The sequence below is a fragment of the Rhipicephalus sanguineus genome, chromosome 6, assembly GCF_013339695.2.
Source record: "Rhipicephalus sanguineus isolate Rsan-2018 chromosome 6, BIME_Rsan_1.4, whole genome shotgun sequence".
NCBI classification, from domain to species: Eukaryota; Metazoa; Arthropoda; class Arachnida; order Ixodida; family Ixodidae; genus Rhipicephalus; species Rhipicephalus sanguineus.
Window position 1 is genome coordinate 36,541,099 of NC_051181.1, and position 16,951 is coordinate 36,558,049.

Sequence of the window (16,951 nt, forward strand, 5' to 3'; positions counted from 1 at the left end):
AAATCGGTTAATTCGGACACGTCATCTGGTCCCTGTAAATATATGCATCACTCTATGAGACTGGGCGCTCGTTATTTCGGACAGATTTGACCGCAAATCGGATAATTCGGCGACTTTCGGGCCGCTGGCGAGGCTCGAAAACGAAAAAAGAACCATTCGGAACAAAAGTGGAGCTCAAACGCAGCATCGCCATGGACATCAATTATCGGCTTGGCTTGACTTGAGACTGATTGAATGCCTTTTCTTCGCGCGTGATAGCGTGTGGGCTAGTGTGGGTTTTGCGCGGTGTCATTTTTGTTGCTTTGTTCCCGTTGGTGTGCTGCATCGTTGAACGCCGTTTTATCGAGGAACAATTCAGTACAGCTCCTTTAGCTTGATCGTTGCTGGTGCTTTTGTGCTGACTTCTCGTGTGAACGCACTCTCCGCCGATAGCAACGCCGGAGAAGCAGCCCAAGTACGAGGCCAAGGACTTCACCACCAAAGTAGAAATTTTGCGTGCCCTGAAAAATGGGCTTTCCCGGCAAGAAGCTCCTGTGCCATGACGTCGGCAAACAATACGACGTGAGTCTCCTGAGCGCAGTTAGCATTCTTCGCGTATGTGTGGCAGAGCACGCCTGCGCACGCCATTGCCAACTGTTTCAGGCACAGTGGCTTTGTTGTACGCAACTCCAGCGATGGCGCAGTGGCCGAAGTGTCGCCGAACGACGGTGCCGATGACGGGCAGGATTTCGGAAGTGTTATGCCTGATGCAGTGACACTCGACGATTATATCGGCATTGATGGCGTTGCCACTGCCGGCTCTCTGACTGATGAGCAAATCGTCAAGGAAGTGATGCATGGCGACGAATCCGAGAACGAAGAGCCTGAAGAGGAGCAGCCACACTATAAGCCACACAGGCCCCCTCGTGCTGTGAAGGAAGCCGCGGAGGCCCTCGTCGTGGCACTGCAGACAGCATGCTAGCTGCTGAGCACCTTGAAGGGCTCAGAAAAATTGTGTCCGCGCGAATTTCTGCTCGAAAACAGAGGCGCAGCCGCGATTACCTTGTAAAGTAAAGGTATGTTGAAAAAACTCTTGCATTTATTGTGTTTATTTCGACCATTCGATAATTCGGACATTCGGTTAATTCGGACATTTTTTCCGGTCCCTAGAAATCCGAATTAACGAGCTTTTTATACATAGTGTGCATTGACGTCACCGTGGCCGCCATCTTCGGGTACCTGCTGATTAAGACGCTGCGTGAACTCTTACTCGAACGCGTGGAGCAAGAAACTGTGACATCAGATTAGTGCCGGTGCCCCCTCGCGTTCCTTTGTGTTCACCCATGGCGCGGCTGGCGAACAGAAGAAAGCGGGGGCAGCACAAAAGAACGCGGGGACGGAGCAACTGTGTGTCCTCCCTGCACTGACACTCTCTAATCAGAAAAAAAGGTCAAGGTGACCACCATGTTGAGGTACCCAGCGTAGAGAACCTGTCTGTGACGTCACGTGAACACTATGTATAGCGTGGCAGAAGAGTAAAATAAAAACATGGTGTCACAAAATGCGAATCGCACAACGAGTCGGCCATTGAATGCTCCCAACCCGTTACAAAGGGCTCAGCCATAATTATTCATCGTCAATTAAGGAATTCAGAATCTGGCAGTGGAACTGCAGAGGGTTTCAACACAAAAGAAACACTCTGCAGCAATTTATTCGCACTCACCAAGAAAAGCCACATGTTATCTTACTGCAAGAAACGTTAGCAAGCAACATCACTCTTCCGGGATACAAATCCGATGCGCTACACAGAGATGGCAGGGGCATCTGCACACTGGTTAGCAACAAGTGCACGTTCATCGTTCACGATCTGAGAATCCCGCCCGGAAAAACGGAGCAGTCTCTGATTGAAATCATCCCAGGTCAAGCAAACAAGGATAGCATATACGTTCTCAATGTATACAGCAGCCCGAAAGAGCACAGGCAACGATTCAAGACAGTAATCACCAGGGCAGTTAGGCTGGCGGGCACCTCGCCTCTCATAGTGGCTGGGGACTTTAACGCCCCTTTTCATGCGTGGAACTACCCCCACGACACGGCTAAGGGTAGAAGCCTGTGGCAGGAAACGAGTGATTTCGGCTTCTCTTTAGTGACAGACCCAGCGTTCCCAACCAGGAGGGGCACATCTACCACCCGAGACTCTGTACCAGACCTCACCTTCATCAAGAACGTCGACTCAGTCAAGTGGTCCAACCTGATGGTCGATCTCGGCAGCGATCACTACATAACTACGACCACCTTTGAGGTTTCGCAGAAAAAGCTTCGGGCCTTCTCGATTACCGACTGGGACAGGTTCCGCAAAATCCGCCGAGAACGAGCAGACCATGGAAAGAAGCCGGAAGGCCTACAACAATGGACCGAATCAGTTATGCAGGATGTCCGGGAGTCCACCAAGATGGTGCAGACAGACTTGCACACAGAGAAGATGGACAGCCGACTTGCGCACCTTCTCGAAGCTAAGCAGTCACTCCTCGAGAGATGGAAGGGCCAGCGCCTCAATCGCAGGCTCCGGAAGAAAATTGCCGAGGTCAACAAGGTGATAGAAGAACACTGCCAAACGCTGTTAAGACAGCAGTGGGATGATATCTGTAATTCGATCGATGGTCAGGTGCGGACGCGGGGCAAGTGGAATCTTCTAAAACACCTCCTTGACGAGACCGGAACCAAATCAAATCAGAGAAGAGTAGTGGCCAAGACCCTCCACGAAGCCACGAGGTCATCCATGGAGGAGGAAGTCCTGGATTATCTTGCAAAAAAGTACCTGCCTCTGAAAACGAGCGATGGCGGCGCCTATACCGACTACAGTGGGAAACCAAACTCCACTCTGGATGAACCATTCACCATCAAGGAGATCCGGAGAGCTCTACATGATCTCAACAGTAGATCCACGCCAGGCCCGGATGGTGTAACAAACAAGGCACTCGGAAACCTCGAGGACGAGTCGGTCGAGTTTCTCGCAGACGAAATCAACCGTATATGGAAGGAGGGCGCAGTCCCTGAGCAGTGGAAGATTGTGCGGGTCATCCTCATTCCTAAGCCCAGCAAGCCACCGAGCTTGGAAAGCCTACGGCCTATCTCTCTTACATCCTGTGTGGGGAAGGTGGCAGAGCACGTCATCCACAACAGAATCACAAGGTTTATCGAGGAAAACGAGCTGTTTCCTCACAACATGGTGGGATTTAGGCCCGGTCTTTCAACTCAGGACGCTATGAGGCTCATCAAGACTCAGATACTCGACAGTAACACCCGGGACACGAGGGCCATTCTCGGTCTTGACCTAGAGAAGGCTTTTGATAATATACATCACTCGTCCATTCTCGACTCAATCTCGAACCTAGGCCTGGGCGCGGCCTTCCATGCTTTCGTTCGAGCTTTCCTCGAGGGACGCAGCGCCCTGCTCAAGGTCGGCGAGATCGAAACGGACAAAATGGCACTGAGCAATAGGGGCACCCCGCAAGGGTCCGTGATTTCACCGCTATTGTTCAATATCGCCATGGTTGGTCTATCGGAGGGTCTGGGCAAGATTCAAGGCATCGGACGTACTGACGTAACGATCTGGTGTGCTGGAGGCAGCGATGGGCACATTGAATCTGCCCTCCAGGAAGCCATCGACTACACAGAGTCCTTTCTGCAGGACACGGGCCTCAGGTGCTCACCGAGTAAATCAGAGCTGCTTTTGTATAGACCCAGCAGGCGGGGACGCAAGCCAAAAGACTGGAAGCCCCTGGCAGAGAGTGACATCAACCTGCATACGAAGAGTGGGGACATAATCCCTAGGGTCGCGTCGATCCGCATCCTCGGTATGATCGTGTAGTCGTCGGGCACCAATAGCCAAACGATTTTCCGGCTCGCAAAAAAGACTGACAGCACCATCGGTCTTATCAGGAGGGTCGCCAACAGATGCAGTGGTCTTGCAGAAGACAACCTGGTCAGGCTTATCCACGCGTTCTTACTGTGCCACTTTACCTACGTCGCGGCCATGCATGTCTGGAGGAGGGCTGAGCGGGATAAATTAAACGCCATGATCCGGAGAGGCATCAAGAGCGCTCTTGGTATCCCGAACTACACGCAGACGGAACGACTCCTACAGCTGGGAATGCACAATACGCTCGAGGAGATTGCGGAGGCACAGGAGAGGGCACAGGTCATCAGACTCTCGGGCACGAAGGCTGGGAGGCGACTCCTGATGGCCATGGGTATCCCGTCGGCCACAGTGGACGACAATTACCAGGGATTGCCAAGAAGACAACGTGAACAAATCATCGTTTCCCCCATTCCGCGCAATATGCACCCGCTGCGAAACACGGGAAGAAGACGGGCCAGGGCAGCGGCGATCCTCCGCAGTGTAGCAGAGGTCCCTGGGGAGAGCTGTTTTGTCGACGCGGCCAGGTACGGGAACAGCAACAAATACGCAGTGGTCTCGGTCGACCAAGCTGGTTCGGTCATCAACGCCGCATCGATTGAATGTTCCTCCTCGAGCGCTGCCGAGCAGGTGGCCATCACCGTCGCTCTCCTCGACAAGAAGCGCGCGAACATATACAGCGACTCACGGGCAGCCGTCCGTGCCTTCGCCGTCGGCACAATCGCCAAGCAAGCACGCCGTATTCTCGGTGAAAAAGACATCTCTAACCAAATCTTAACGTGGTTTCCTGCTCACATGGGTCATTTTGAAGGAGGCCCCACCAACCTCAACGAGCTGGCCCACTCCAAGGCGCGAGGTATGACGTCCCGCGCCCACGGAGGTTCTCCCCAGCCCACGACGTTGGACAATAGAGATCAGCCCACCACATACAATGAAATTACGCAGCACTTCTACCTAGGCAGGAGGGTCTACCCCCCTCCTCACAGAAAACTACACAGAGCCCAGGCCATGACGCTTAGACTCCTGCAGACTGATTCATGTCCAAATCTGGCCTTATTTCACAAAATTTACCCGGATACTTACACTAGCAGCTCGTGTCCCCTTTGTGGGGAAATAGCTAACTTAGAGCATATGCTCTGGCGATGCCCCTCGTTACTGGGCAGTGAACGAGCCGACCCAGCCAAGTGGAGCTCCGCCATCAGAAGCCCCAACAAGGGGGATCAGCTTTGGGCCGTCCAGAGAGCCCACGATGCGGCGGTCAGGCTAAGCCTGCCCGTCCCAACGTGGGAGAAGCCCACTGCGCGCTAGTCGCGTCTCTCAGGACTATATTTAATAAAGTTCCACCATCCATCCATCAGGCACAGCACAAAGTGCACATAATGGCTTACAGATGTGTCGTGGGTACCACGATTCTCCAAAGAATGACGAAAAATGGCATAGTGGACGCTTCGCGACTTCAGAAAAATTACGACGATTTATGGCGTAGTGTGTACCTTGCATGTGTACTTATATTAATTGCCCCAAGATAGCCTACAACAGGCTCTAGAAAGGCCACTCTTCCAGCTTTCGCTGTCGCTCTGCTGCGCGTTCCGCGCAGGCCTGGCGTTTTTTTTGTCAGAACAGTGGTCTTGCACATCAGAGAGTACACTCGATGACGCGCTGCTTCTGAGATCGTGCTCACTCCCTTGACACAAAGCATTGAGCCCGCTAAAAAAAAAATCGTAATTGACCTTTGAGAAAAAAATTCGCCAATGATTACGATACTGCCTAATGCGAATTTTGAGCGCAGCTTCGTGGTGGGGCACGGCCAACTGTGTTTGAAGTTTTCGCTTTCCGCAAGGTATTGACTACGCCATAAATCGTAACTTTTGTGAAGTAGGACAGCACCCACTATGCCAATATTCGTCTTTCTGCGGATAAGTGAGGTACCCGCTACACATCTGTAAGGTATCATGTGCACTTTCTTGACGCTGCATGTAGCTGATGGCGATGAAGAATTATCGCTGAGCAGTTTGCAGTGGCTGGGAAGCATTAAACCACACTCGTTGTGCAATTAGCATTGTGTGATGACCGGTTGTTATTTTACTCTTCTGCCACGCTAAATTACATACGTTAACAAGATTCCTTGCCCGACATGAAGCCTGTATAGAGCCTTTTTGCAACTGACGTTCACGCACCAGCACGGCTCTGTGGTAGAATACTCGACTGCCATGCAGAGGGCCTGGGTTCAAATCATATTCAGCCCTGGGCATTTTTTTTTTCTCATTTTATTTTTTTTACGTGTATCGGTTACGCCACCAATGGCGACGGCGCTCAGCGCAGGAACGGTCGCCTATGAGCTTCACTTTAATAAATACTATGACTTTGAAAGGTATACTGGTTTGTGCTAATTGTTAGGAACTCGTGGCGCACTTACTTCCGCTCCTTTGAAGAACGTAGGATGAACCTGTTTTACCCCTCTCTCACATTCTTAGAGGAGGGCAAGTAACTGCATCACAAATTCAATGTTTTAAATGCGAAGCATTTCTTAGCGAACTTCTGCGAGTTTGAGCGTATCTATCTATCTATCTATCTAGCCGCCTACGACTTTGTGCTCTCCTGGCCGTTTCGTTAATCGGATGTATACCAAAATTGGTATGGAATAACATGACCGTATTAAAAACATAAATGACTGGTCATAACATGAAAATCATGACATGCATGTCATGAACAGCATGATTTACATCCCACGGCCTTGGGGCTCTTGCGGCCATTCCGTTAATTTCATATATACCAAAACTGGTGTGACGTGACAAGAGTTCATGGCGAACATAATGACAGGTCCTAACGTGCAAATCATGACACGCATGTCATGTGCGGCATGATTTGCATGACATGGTCTCGGGGCGCTCGCGGCCGTTTAAATGAATGGATATATACGAAAACTGGTATGACGAGACATTTCTACATGACGAACATAACTGACACGTGGTAACATGAAAATCATGACACGCGTGTCATGCACGTGACGATTTACATGCCACGCTCATGACGCACTCGCGGCTGTTTCGCTAGGTTGATATACACCAAAATTGGTATTGCGCGATGTGACTGCATGAAGAACATGAATAACAGGTGGTAACATGAAAACCATGACATGCATGTCATATATGTCATGATTTACATGCCACGCTCATGGTGCATTCGCGGCCGTTTCGCTGGCTTGATATACACCAAAATTGGTATTGCGCGATGTGACTGTATGAAGATAACAGGTGGTGACATGAAAACCATGACATGCATGTCATGTATGTCATGATTTACATGCCACGCTCATGACGCACTCGTGGCCGTTTCGTTAGGTTGATACAGTAGAACCCCGCTGATACGTTTTTGAAGGGACCGTAGGAAATAAACGTAAGAGACGGGAAACGTAAGAGCCGAAAAACAGGAAAAACGGCAAAATATTTAGTGATACAGAATTTTATTTCAATTCTTACGAGCAGCACGAAAATTGGCGCGCTCAGCCGCGATCTAGTCGATGGATAGAAACGCGGAGCTTAGGACGGCCTTATCCACAGAAATGTAATCAACGTATGTGATTTTTTTAACACCAACAGCTGTAGGCATGAAAAAACTAAGCACACGCAATCACGACCGGCGCGGCGAGTCCGACCGCGAACCGCACGCACGACCATGCGAGCTCCAACCAGCTCGAACTCCTCCCGTTCTCCGACAAATAACGATGATGATGAGTCTAGGCCAACGCGATGGCAGAAGTGAATGCCAATCTCGAAGGCCTTGCTTTCGCAAGCAATTACGTCATGCACGCCATGTTTGTGCAATGCAAATCTCAGAGGCTATGCTTTTGTCAATAGTAAATGCCAATCTCGAAGGCCTTGCTTTCGCGAGCAGTTACGTCATAGACGCCATCTTTGCAATTTGAATCTCGAAGGCCATGCTTTTGTTTGCATCAATTGAAAGATTCTGTTGCTTGCGCCTCTCATGCGGCTCAGAGCCGTATATTCCTTCGGAGAGTTCGGCGGAGGGGCGGAGCCAACAACCGTCCAAATTTAGCGGCGGCGCTGTCCGCCATTTTGTGCCGCGGCACTGTAAGCTCGCGTTGGCGTGCGCCCGCAACGCTCCGTCTCTGGCGAACCCTTTCTTCAGCGAGTTAAGGGGCTGATATACTCCAGCGTAACGTCGACGCGCGCGCACGCTCGGCACAGTGACGCTACGCTAACAAACATGCAGCACTCTATAGGCCAACGCGCGATGCGACTGACGCGCCCAGCGTCCGTCAACGTGCCCCGGCTGGAGCCGGCGCGAGATGCGACATGCTGCATTCCACGCCGGCGACGTTATCCAGACTGAACTGCGTCTGTGTCTCTACGTGAAGAAGGGACGCCGAGTGCGCTCAATTGCGCATGCGTCAAGGCGACGTAGTGCGTCGCGCAAGTGGGAGTATAGAGTGCTCTGTTTTCGCGTCAACGTAACGTGACGAACCTAGCGTCGCCAACTCCCGCCGCCGCGGGCTGACGCGAACGCACGTCGGAGTATAACAGAGCCTTTAGAGCAGCCTACTGCGCTGCAAGCCCCCATTGCGACGTCCGTGCAGGTCCACGATGTTCCACGCAGCCGACACGTGCACGAACAGCAGCAAAGACACACCAGGTCGGTCACAGAGGAAGCATAAATGCCGACAGCGACGTCACGGGTACAGCATCACGAGAAACCTCGGCACTACTCGGCACGAAATGGCGTGGGCGGCGCGGAAGCGCGCTGTTGCCAGACAGGCGGCGAGATCAAAAGAGCGCCGAACTCTCCCAAAGGAAATATACGGCTCTGATGCGGCTAATATTACGGTCAAACGAGGCCAAGCTGCGTGAAAATGCACCATGGCCGCTCTCTTTGGTAGTCACTCGGTCGGCTTAGGGCGCACTTCGCGACGTATCATACGGGAACGGTCCGACAGTTACGACGTAACAGCGGTGTTCCCAATACATTGTATCCTATGGGAGCTATGCCGGGACCGGCGGAAAACGGCGTAACAGCCGGGAAAACGCAGCAGTGAGGAACGTAACAGCGGGGTTCTACTGTATACACCAAAATTGATATTGCGCGACGCGACTGTATGACGAACGTAAATTAGAGGTGGTAACATGAAAATCATGACACGCCTGTCATGTACGACATAATTTACATGCCATGCTCATGACGCACTCGCGGCCATTTTTTTAATAATTACCTTAAATTCAAATTTTTTCATTAAAAAACCGTTACGAACCGTTGCGGGACCTTTTCATTTCGTTCCGGAACAGAAACGGAACGGTACTTTTTCCTGTGGAACGAAACTAAAACCGAAGGGAATAACATTTCGTTCCAACACCCTGGCTTCTATACTCCGTCTCACTAGTACCTTGCAACACTGCCAAAGATGTAAAGTGTAAGCCTGCGCAGCAAAACATAGTTCTTCTGTAATTGCCTTATAATTGGCCAGATTGAAACAGTTGCATTTGTTTGGCACACGACACGGGATCCAGCTTTGCACGTTCATTGTATGCCTTTAATAACTGTATCGGTAACCACCGCTAATTGTGGTTACAAAGCCCACGCAGATGCAACTGCCCGCTTCAATCTGAGCTTGCGCCTGCGGCTTGACCATTGACCCTGACAACAAAAAGCGACAGGGTACCTAATGCATTCGCCTAAGACGACTTGAATGCGAAAGCCATCTTTTTATTCTCAGTCGATTATAGTGATCACGGCATCAATGCACTGTAATAACTTACATTACCTTGATGAATTTTGTGACTTATCAGCATTCTTGTGCACCATCTCGGACGGGTCCCATGCAGCAATGAAGATGTCAACGCCGATGCTAAACAACCTTGTACAGCACTCCAAAGCTTGCGTCAGAATTCATCATCATTTGTCGCTGTTTTGGCGCTATGGAAGGTGCTGGATTCACTTATTTGGAAAGCCTCGATGTTATTGAGTATTGGTTGAAGAACTTGATGGTGCACAAGAAGCAAGACAGCTTACAGACTATTTTTATGCGAAATATGCTGTAATTTGCAAAATAACAAGTTGTCACTTTGTTCTTTTGCATATAATGGGCAAATCGGCAAGTTCCCGCTTGTTGAAGTTTTGGGAAACCATTTGGAGACACGTGTTGTTTGAGATAAGCTTTAAGTACGCATATGTTGTATTCTGATTTGTCAATGTACCGAACTATTTTGCGGCAAGTTACAAGTTACAAGTTAGCATCAACTGGCCCAAATGAAAGCAATACTGAATAGAAGCGGGATCAACTGCATTGCTTGAAGGCTCATTCGAGAGCAGTGGGCATCGCCACACTCGGTTCGAATCTAGAAGAGCGTACAAGCATAATAGGCACACTGCTGCAACCAACAAGGAACACTAAGCTTAACTGGATGAAGAAAATGCGTACAAGTTCCACAGAGGCAAGAAACATCTGGCCAGAGCATCAGCCGCGACCATTTCCCACACTGAGTCCAGCTGAAGCCCCATTTCCTTTCCAGTCATCCACGAACTCTTGATAGGTGGCATAGAAGTGCTTTTGCATTAAAGCGAATTGCTTCGCCGATGTCCTTCTTCTGTCATTTAGTTCCTGCACGCTGCCTGGCTATGAAAGGCTTACAAGTACAGTGCAGTTAGTCTGTCATACGATAATGGGATGTTTGCTATTTGGTGTTTTCTTAGTTGAAACTTTTTATTGTGTAAAGATGAGGTGCTTTTTCTCTTGCTTTGCAGCGAGCCAGCCCTTAAAGCGCACTGCCAGCCTGCAACCAGTGACACCTGAGCCCGTCTCCGGTGGGTTCACTTCTTTTACTTAAGCACCTCGTTCATGTTTATTACAAGAAGTGTGGGAATATGATATAACAAATGCAGTAAATAAGTGAATACATAAGCGATAGTAAAGGAGTGCTGACATGAATTTTAGAAATTTTCGTATTGTTGCTCTGAAAAAAACACACTGGTGTTGAGAATCCCCAAAAAAAGTGACGTGGTGCCTCAGAACGCATTGAATATATTTTTAATGCCACTTCCTTAAAAAAACTGGGGCAGCTGCACACTAACTAGGGGTGCGAAGACTGAGGAAACAGCGCAGCTGGTGGCGTTCCCCTCCTCCTCACACTCACTTGCCTTTCCCACCCCCTTGCTATACTATACTATGCAAGGCTATGCTATGCTTTACTCTCTGCCCTCCTCCTTTCCATCCTCATCATCCTCACTTCCCATGCCCTTGCTATACTATATTATAAAATGCTATACTAGCATGCCTGTATAGCAAAGTGGTTACGACGCTTGCCTTCGGATCGTCGGTACGTGGGTTTGAATCCCGCGTCGCCAAGAAATTTTTTCTTTCTCTCTCTCTCTTTGTACTTGTTCTCTCGCCCATCAGAGTTGTTGCATACCACACCAGACAAATTGGCGCACGTGTTTTGGGAGTGAAGCAGAAGAAGAGAGTGTGTGCCCGCTCATGATGATTGCATGGCACCTCATCATGTGTTGAGGTTTCCGTTAGTGACATAGCTAAACAGGAATGTTGTACCTTTTGCAGGGGAGGACAAAACAGCACTTGGAGGGAAAGTGGACTCTGAGTGCATGCGCCAACTCGAGCTGATGGTTGCACGCCAGAAGAGCCTGTCAGCCTCGTTTACCTCCCAACTGGAAAGTATGCTGACCACTCCCAGCGATGTCGCCATGCCTGAGCAGGGTTAGTGGATAATATATTTCACCATGCAATGTCTTTCTGAAGGTGAAGAATTTTTGCAATTGCATTAATCATCACAGCATGACGAGTTTTCGAATTAATTCAGCAGTTGTGGCACATCTGGCGTAGATCTCTCATTATCACGGATTCCACTCCTGCGCCAAAATGCGCCAAATTGTATTTACTGCGCCATCCTGATAATATCGATGAAAATTGTGCCAAACTGTGCCAAAGTCTCAGGTTTGGGGGCGTCTATCATCGGCAATCGCACCGCCGGCGCTTCAGAACATGTGCAGCTTGATCTTGGTGCTGCCAAAGTCGCAACCACGGACCAAGAATTATTCCGCTGAATAAATAGCGCTCGCGCGTGCGTCCCGAGTAAGCCACGATACCATGCATGGTGCCGACGCAGCTTCTGTTCTGCAAGTCAGCTGGACAGCAAACCGCACTCTCTGCAGAGGCTCGTGACGTTAGGCCTATCGGTAGCAAGAAAGTGCGACGGCAATTCTTCGGCGGACGTCGTCTGTTCCAGAAACGCTGCTGATAGTCATTTCAAATGTCGCACGGCACGTAAGGAAAGCAATGTTCAGTAATAACTACATGCGTGCCGCTAAAATGTCTGTCACTTCTGTTTCTCGACATCGCGGAATGAAATCTTGGATCGCTAGCAGTAGATATATGGAACAATATCAAATTTTCTTTGCTTCGCGTTTGTGGAAGAGCACGCGAACGGTGGGAACGCGTTGACACTTTTCCTCGGATATACTTTATCCATGTATCTTCATCCAGAAGAGCTTTTTTGTAATTCCTTCCACCACCCCATCCGGGATAGTAATCGCTCCTGTGGTAAATACCCCTTAATAGGCCCTGCCCTTTTGAACTCGTGAGTGATAAGGTACGTCCCAATTCGAATTTTTTGCTCGCTTTTTTAAAAATGTCATCTCATTAATAAAAGCATATCTCCTGGTCGGAGCAGCCGCAAATGTGCAGCTGTTAGTAGTGGGCCCGTCGCTGACGGCCCACAGTGAAGTGGCTACGCCATGTTACATGTCCGCCCCTCGCATTCGAGGGTCATATTTGACAGTTAAAAAAACTCAGTTTCGCTTAAAGGAGTGGTGACAGAAAATTTGTGAACCTCTGTTTTTTGCTCCTAATCAATGGCTACTGACTCGATAATAGCGGCAACGAAACTCATTTGCCCCAGCACGAGACGAATGTTTAATTATATGCTCGTATGTTACGACCGGAGGCAGTTTCGATTTTGAAGAGCACTCGGTAGCCCCGTGACGTAGATGGTCTACTTGGTAAACAAGACCGCAAGAACCAGTGACGTCACTGGCCAGCTTCTGCTATGTTGTCAGCGCTGCTGTTTCGTTTGCTGTGTTGAGCAGGTGTTGAGCGTTGCGAGTGCTTGTTTCCTCGATTGTCAAACTACATTGCTTATCTAGTGCGGCGATGGACGAAAGAGCTGGCAGGAGTGTAAAAATCAGTAAGAAAAGCTCGATTCACTTTGCGAATCTCGCCGGTAGCCGCGATTTTGTTCTTGTCGTTGTCCAACTGAGGCGACGTTTTCCGCCAGGCTTGGAGTAGCCGTAGCATTAGACGTGCTGAAACATTTTCGCTCCGATCATTCGTAAAGTAGCAGGATGAGAAGTGACGAAGGAAGCATTGAAATCACAACATTGGCGCTCTGTAACAGTGTTTATGCGCAACAGGCAAATGACGTGATGTACGCTTTACTGACTCGTATTTACATCGGGGAATGCCGCGTTCTCAAGGCATACCAATCCCACGTACGCACGTCGGAGGGTCGAAGCAGTTATCTGTCCACTACGCAATATGATCCCGGCAGCAGAGAGCTTTAGTTCGTCTGTAGACTTCCTATCGTTTGCGGGTACCTGGTTACCGGAGCTGTTGACGGCTGCAGCAGCAGCAGCAACTGCAACTGCGGAGCCCGTAGCGACATCTTGTGGCGTTTTGTCCAACTACAATAATTTTTTCTTTCGATTTTTTCCGTCGCGTTGTAGTTCTTGTCGGGAAAAAAAGCAATGAGAATACTGCGAGTTGCTAATTATCTCACTGCAAATGCTTTACATAGAATCAGTAAGCGGGTAAGTCGCTGCGATGTTATACTGTAGGTCTCTGGTTAGGGTACGCATCATCAGGTGTCGCTACCAGCTTTGTCGGTCTCGTACACGCCTCCGGTAACCCGGCCAGAACTCGTGACGTACGTGGTATCCACTCGGTGACCTCATCGTCTTTTGCTTATATTTCCGATCCGGCACTTTCACGAACTTCAAAACTCAATTAAAATACCTTTTAGGCTGTATTTGTGGCTGATATTGTACAGATGGCACCTATATGCACCCATTAGTGTGATTCAATAGTCAAATTGTGTCCGAATTTTTGTGTCACCACTCCTTTAAGGGCGAAGCAATGAATGCGATACCAACAAATTGTCTTGTTAAACGAAGTAAGGCTAGCAGCTAACTCTTTTGGATCCGATCTCGCGTAACTTAACAAAACGCTGGTTTAAAGGAATATGGCCGCTCCAGGAACCGAAGCGTTTTCATGCTCTGAGTTCTCCAAACGCAGAGTAAGCGTTGAGAGCACAGCAAGCTTACGAGCCATCTCCTGGTGCCTCGAGATAGCGTGCACCAAACGACTGCGCCCTTCGAACGATGCGGTCCCCCCCCTCTCCCCTGGCGTCCCTTCATGCTCCTTATAAAAGACGGGCGGGGCGTTTCCTCTCTGTTTGATGAGTAATCGATGACAGGCCCGCACGTGGGAAGATGTTATCTCATGTGCTCTCCATGTGACGGAGACAGACGGCCGGCTAGTTTAATCTCCGCTTCAGCCGCGTTCATCGCCAGCGCTCGTGAGCTTTTACCCACGGATAGAATGCACGTGGTGATGTTATTAATTTGGAGTTTATACGGAAAATTACGGCGACGGCAAAAATCTACCGAGAGTGTCCATGTAATTGCTATCACAACAAAATTTTAAAAAATTGAGGAGCCATTTCACTCTGTGAAGTGGATGATAAGCGAAGCTGTTTCGCGCATGGCACAGACGTGGCATGGTGGAGGACAGTTTGGTATGTAAGACCAGGTTGTTAACGGCCAGGCCGTTAACGTTCAATACGCAATATTAATGCGAAAGCCTTAGATGCTTTATCAAACACGAAAATTGGCCGTCGGCGGTGTCACTCGATTGATGCAAAAAATAATCATCGTGTGATGGCGTCATCATCACATCCTAGATCGTCAAAACTTGTGATGTCATCATGGCGTCATATATCGTGACGTCACGTGATGACGTCATCACGTGACATCGTCGCTTTACACTGCTTCTGTGATCGGTGCGCCGACCATGGAGGTAGTGCAAACCAGGTGAGGTGCAGAAAGCTTGCAGAGAGTGAAGGGGAGGATCTACCCGTCGATCGAGAAGAAAAAGAACCTGGCTTTCGCCTTGGAGTTTTCTTAGGGGAATGCATTAGGGGTAGTGTGTCTCTTTGGCATTGAGGCACTGCTGTACATCACGGCGTTTGTCTACCACGTCTGCTGATAACCACATAGATGTATTTAGAGTGTTATTTCATAAAATGCAATTTTATTGATCTGGTATTCTGTTTATTTGCTAGTGTCGAAAATAATCGCCGAAGAGGTTAATCCAGGACACTCAATGCATGAATCCTTATTTTTTCATTAGCGAGTGAAGTGTGGAGTTCTCCTGGCGTGATTTTTTCCATGAGATTTGCAATGAATTGAAATATTTCTAGCCTTCATAAGAGCCCCATAATAATATTCAGGTGCTTGAATCTTAATGCAATATGCTTCTGTAGTGCACTCTAGGATGTACAATGTGCTGCTCCAGAGTGCTCCCAGATGCAAAGTATCTGCTCCAAAGTGCTCCAAAACGGAAATTTTGTTGCTACAAAAATTGCTCCAGATCAGAAGTCCTCCGTAGCATCGCTGCAATCATCTTGCAGAAAAAGCAGTGAGGGCATGAAGAGCATGAAGGATGCGAGGAGGTCACGCGGTGGTGGCAAGTACACAAAGTAGCAGCATTTTACCAAGATCAAGGGGCTTCAATCTAACCTTCTGCCATCCAAGGCAGCGGAGGTTAAGATAGAGTGACAATATCGGGAAGTTCACAGGCATGAAAAGGAGGCAGCTCGCACAAGATCGGGTAAATTGGCGATCGTTGAGAGAGGCCTTCGTCCTGCAGTGGACTTAAATAGGATGATGATGATAATGGAGGCAGTTGGCACAGGCCAGCTCTCGTGGATGCTGCTATTAGAGTTCAGATAATATATAGATAGAGGAAAGTGACTACTGTCAGTGTGTTCTTTACACATCACTAGCAGTATTTCATGCTAACAAGGTCGAATTTCCACTTAAGTTTATTTCTTCTGCATCACCCTAGATGTTGCTCATGAGCAAGGCCACATTTTGTAAATAATGGAGCATTACATGTGTAATGTGCCGGAAATTGTCTTTTCTTCTTTCTCTGCTGTTCAATTTTTGCCTGTGCTTTGTGCGAGAGCTTTATCCATGCAATTAGGCTCAAAGATTTTTGCACTGCTGTACAGTGCTTGTTACTGAGTAGTGAAAAATGTGTTCTACAAGCTAATTCTGGAAACATATCTTATGGCCCCAAAATTTTTCCATAGTGATGTTTTTCATTTGCACAATAGCATCGAACATTTCATTTATTTCAGAGGACGAAAAAACTAATGATGCGCCATGCCAGAGGTCGACTTCCACCCAGAGTATTGAAGATATGCTTGCCATGCTGGAGACAAGAGTTCAGGAAAGCCGGAAGACATCAGCAATGTTCACCAACTTTATAACAACTGTACTAAAATCATGAAGCAAAATAAATATATGGTCTGTTTATTTTGTGTCCTGCACATGGTTCATAGTGCTATAAGGTCAAATCAACACGTATTTTGCTTGACGTGTAGGAAGGTGCTTTTGGCTAATCAAGGTGTCAAGTAAAAAGGACTAGGGATGTGCGAATATTTGAAAGTTCCAATATTCGTTTCAGTATAGGCCTCCAACGCTCAAGTTTGCGCAGCGCCGTCCGCCGCCCCAGCGGAGAGAGGGGAAAACTCCGGTAGCTGGGACGGGTCGCTCTTGCTTGGTTTTCCCATCGCGCGCGCTGAGAACGTGCTCCCCGGGGCTTTTATCTCGCATTTTTCACGCTATGGGTGCCGTTCCATCGTCGTACTCGAAAGCAGGCACGCAGTCCTGCTGCATTGTGAACTGTCACAAAAGTTTAAAAATGTCGAAGAGCCGAAAACTCCCTGTCATGTTCTACCGTTTCCA

The 16,951-nt window shown here is 48.8% G+C and overlaps 1 protein-coding gene across 3 annotated transcripts in view; it reads left to right on the plus strand.

Moving 5' to 3' along the window:
- LOC119395696 (germinal-center associated nuclear protein) overlaps positions 1-16,519 on the plus strand; it is a 182,411-nt gene extending 165,892 nt beyond the window's left edge. For all 3 annotated transcript variants that reach the window (XM_049416750.1, XM_037662704.1, XM_037662705.2), the window contains exons 28-30: positions 10,655-10,714; positions 11,466-11,621; positions 16,342-16,519. In XM_049416750.1, the coding sequence (XP_049272707.1) occupies positions 10,655-10,714; positions 11,466-11,621; positions 16,342-16,493 (368 nt within the window). In that variant the 3' untranslated portion in view covers positions 16,494-16,519. The remainder of the gene's footprint in view (positions 1-10,654; positions 10,715-11,465; positions 11,622-16,341) is intronic.
- The last annotated feature ends 432 nt before the right edge of the window (positions 16,520-16,951 follow it).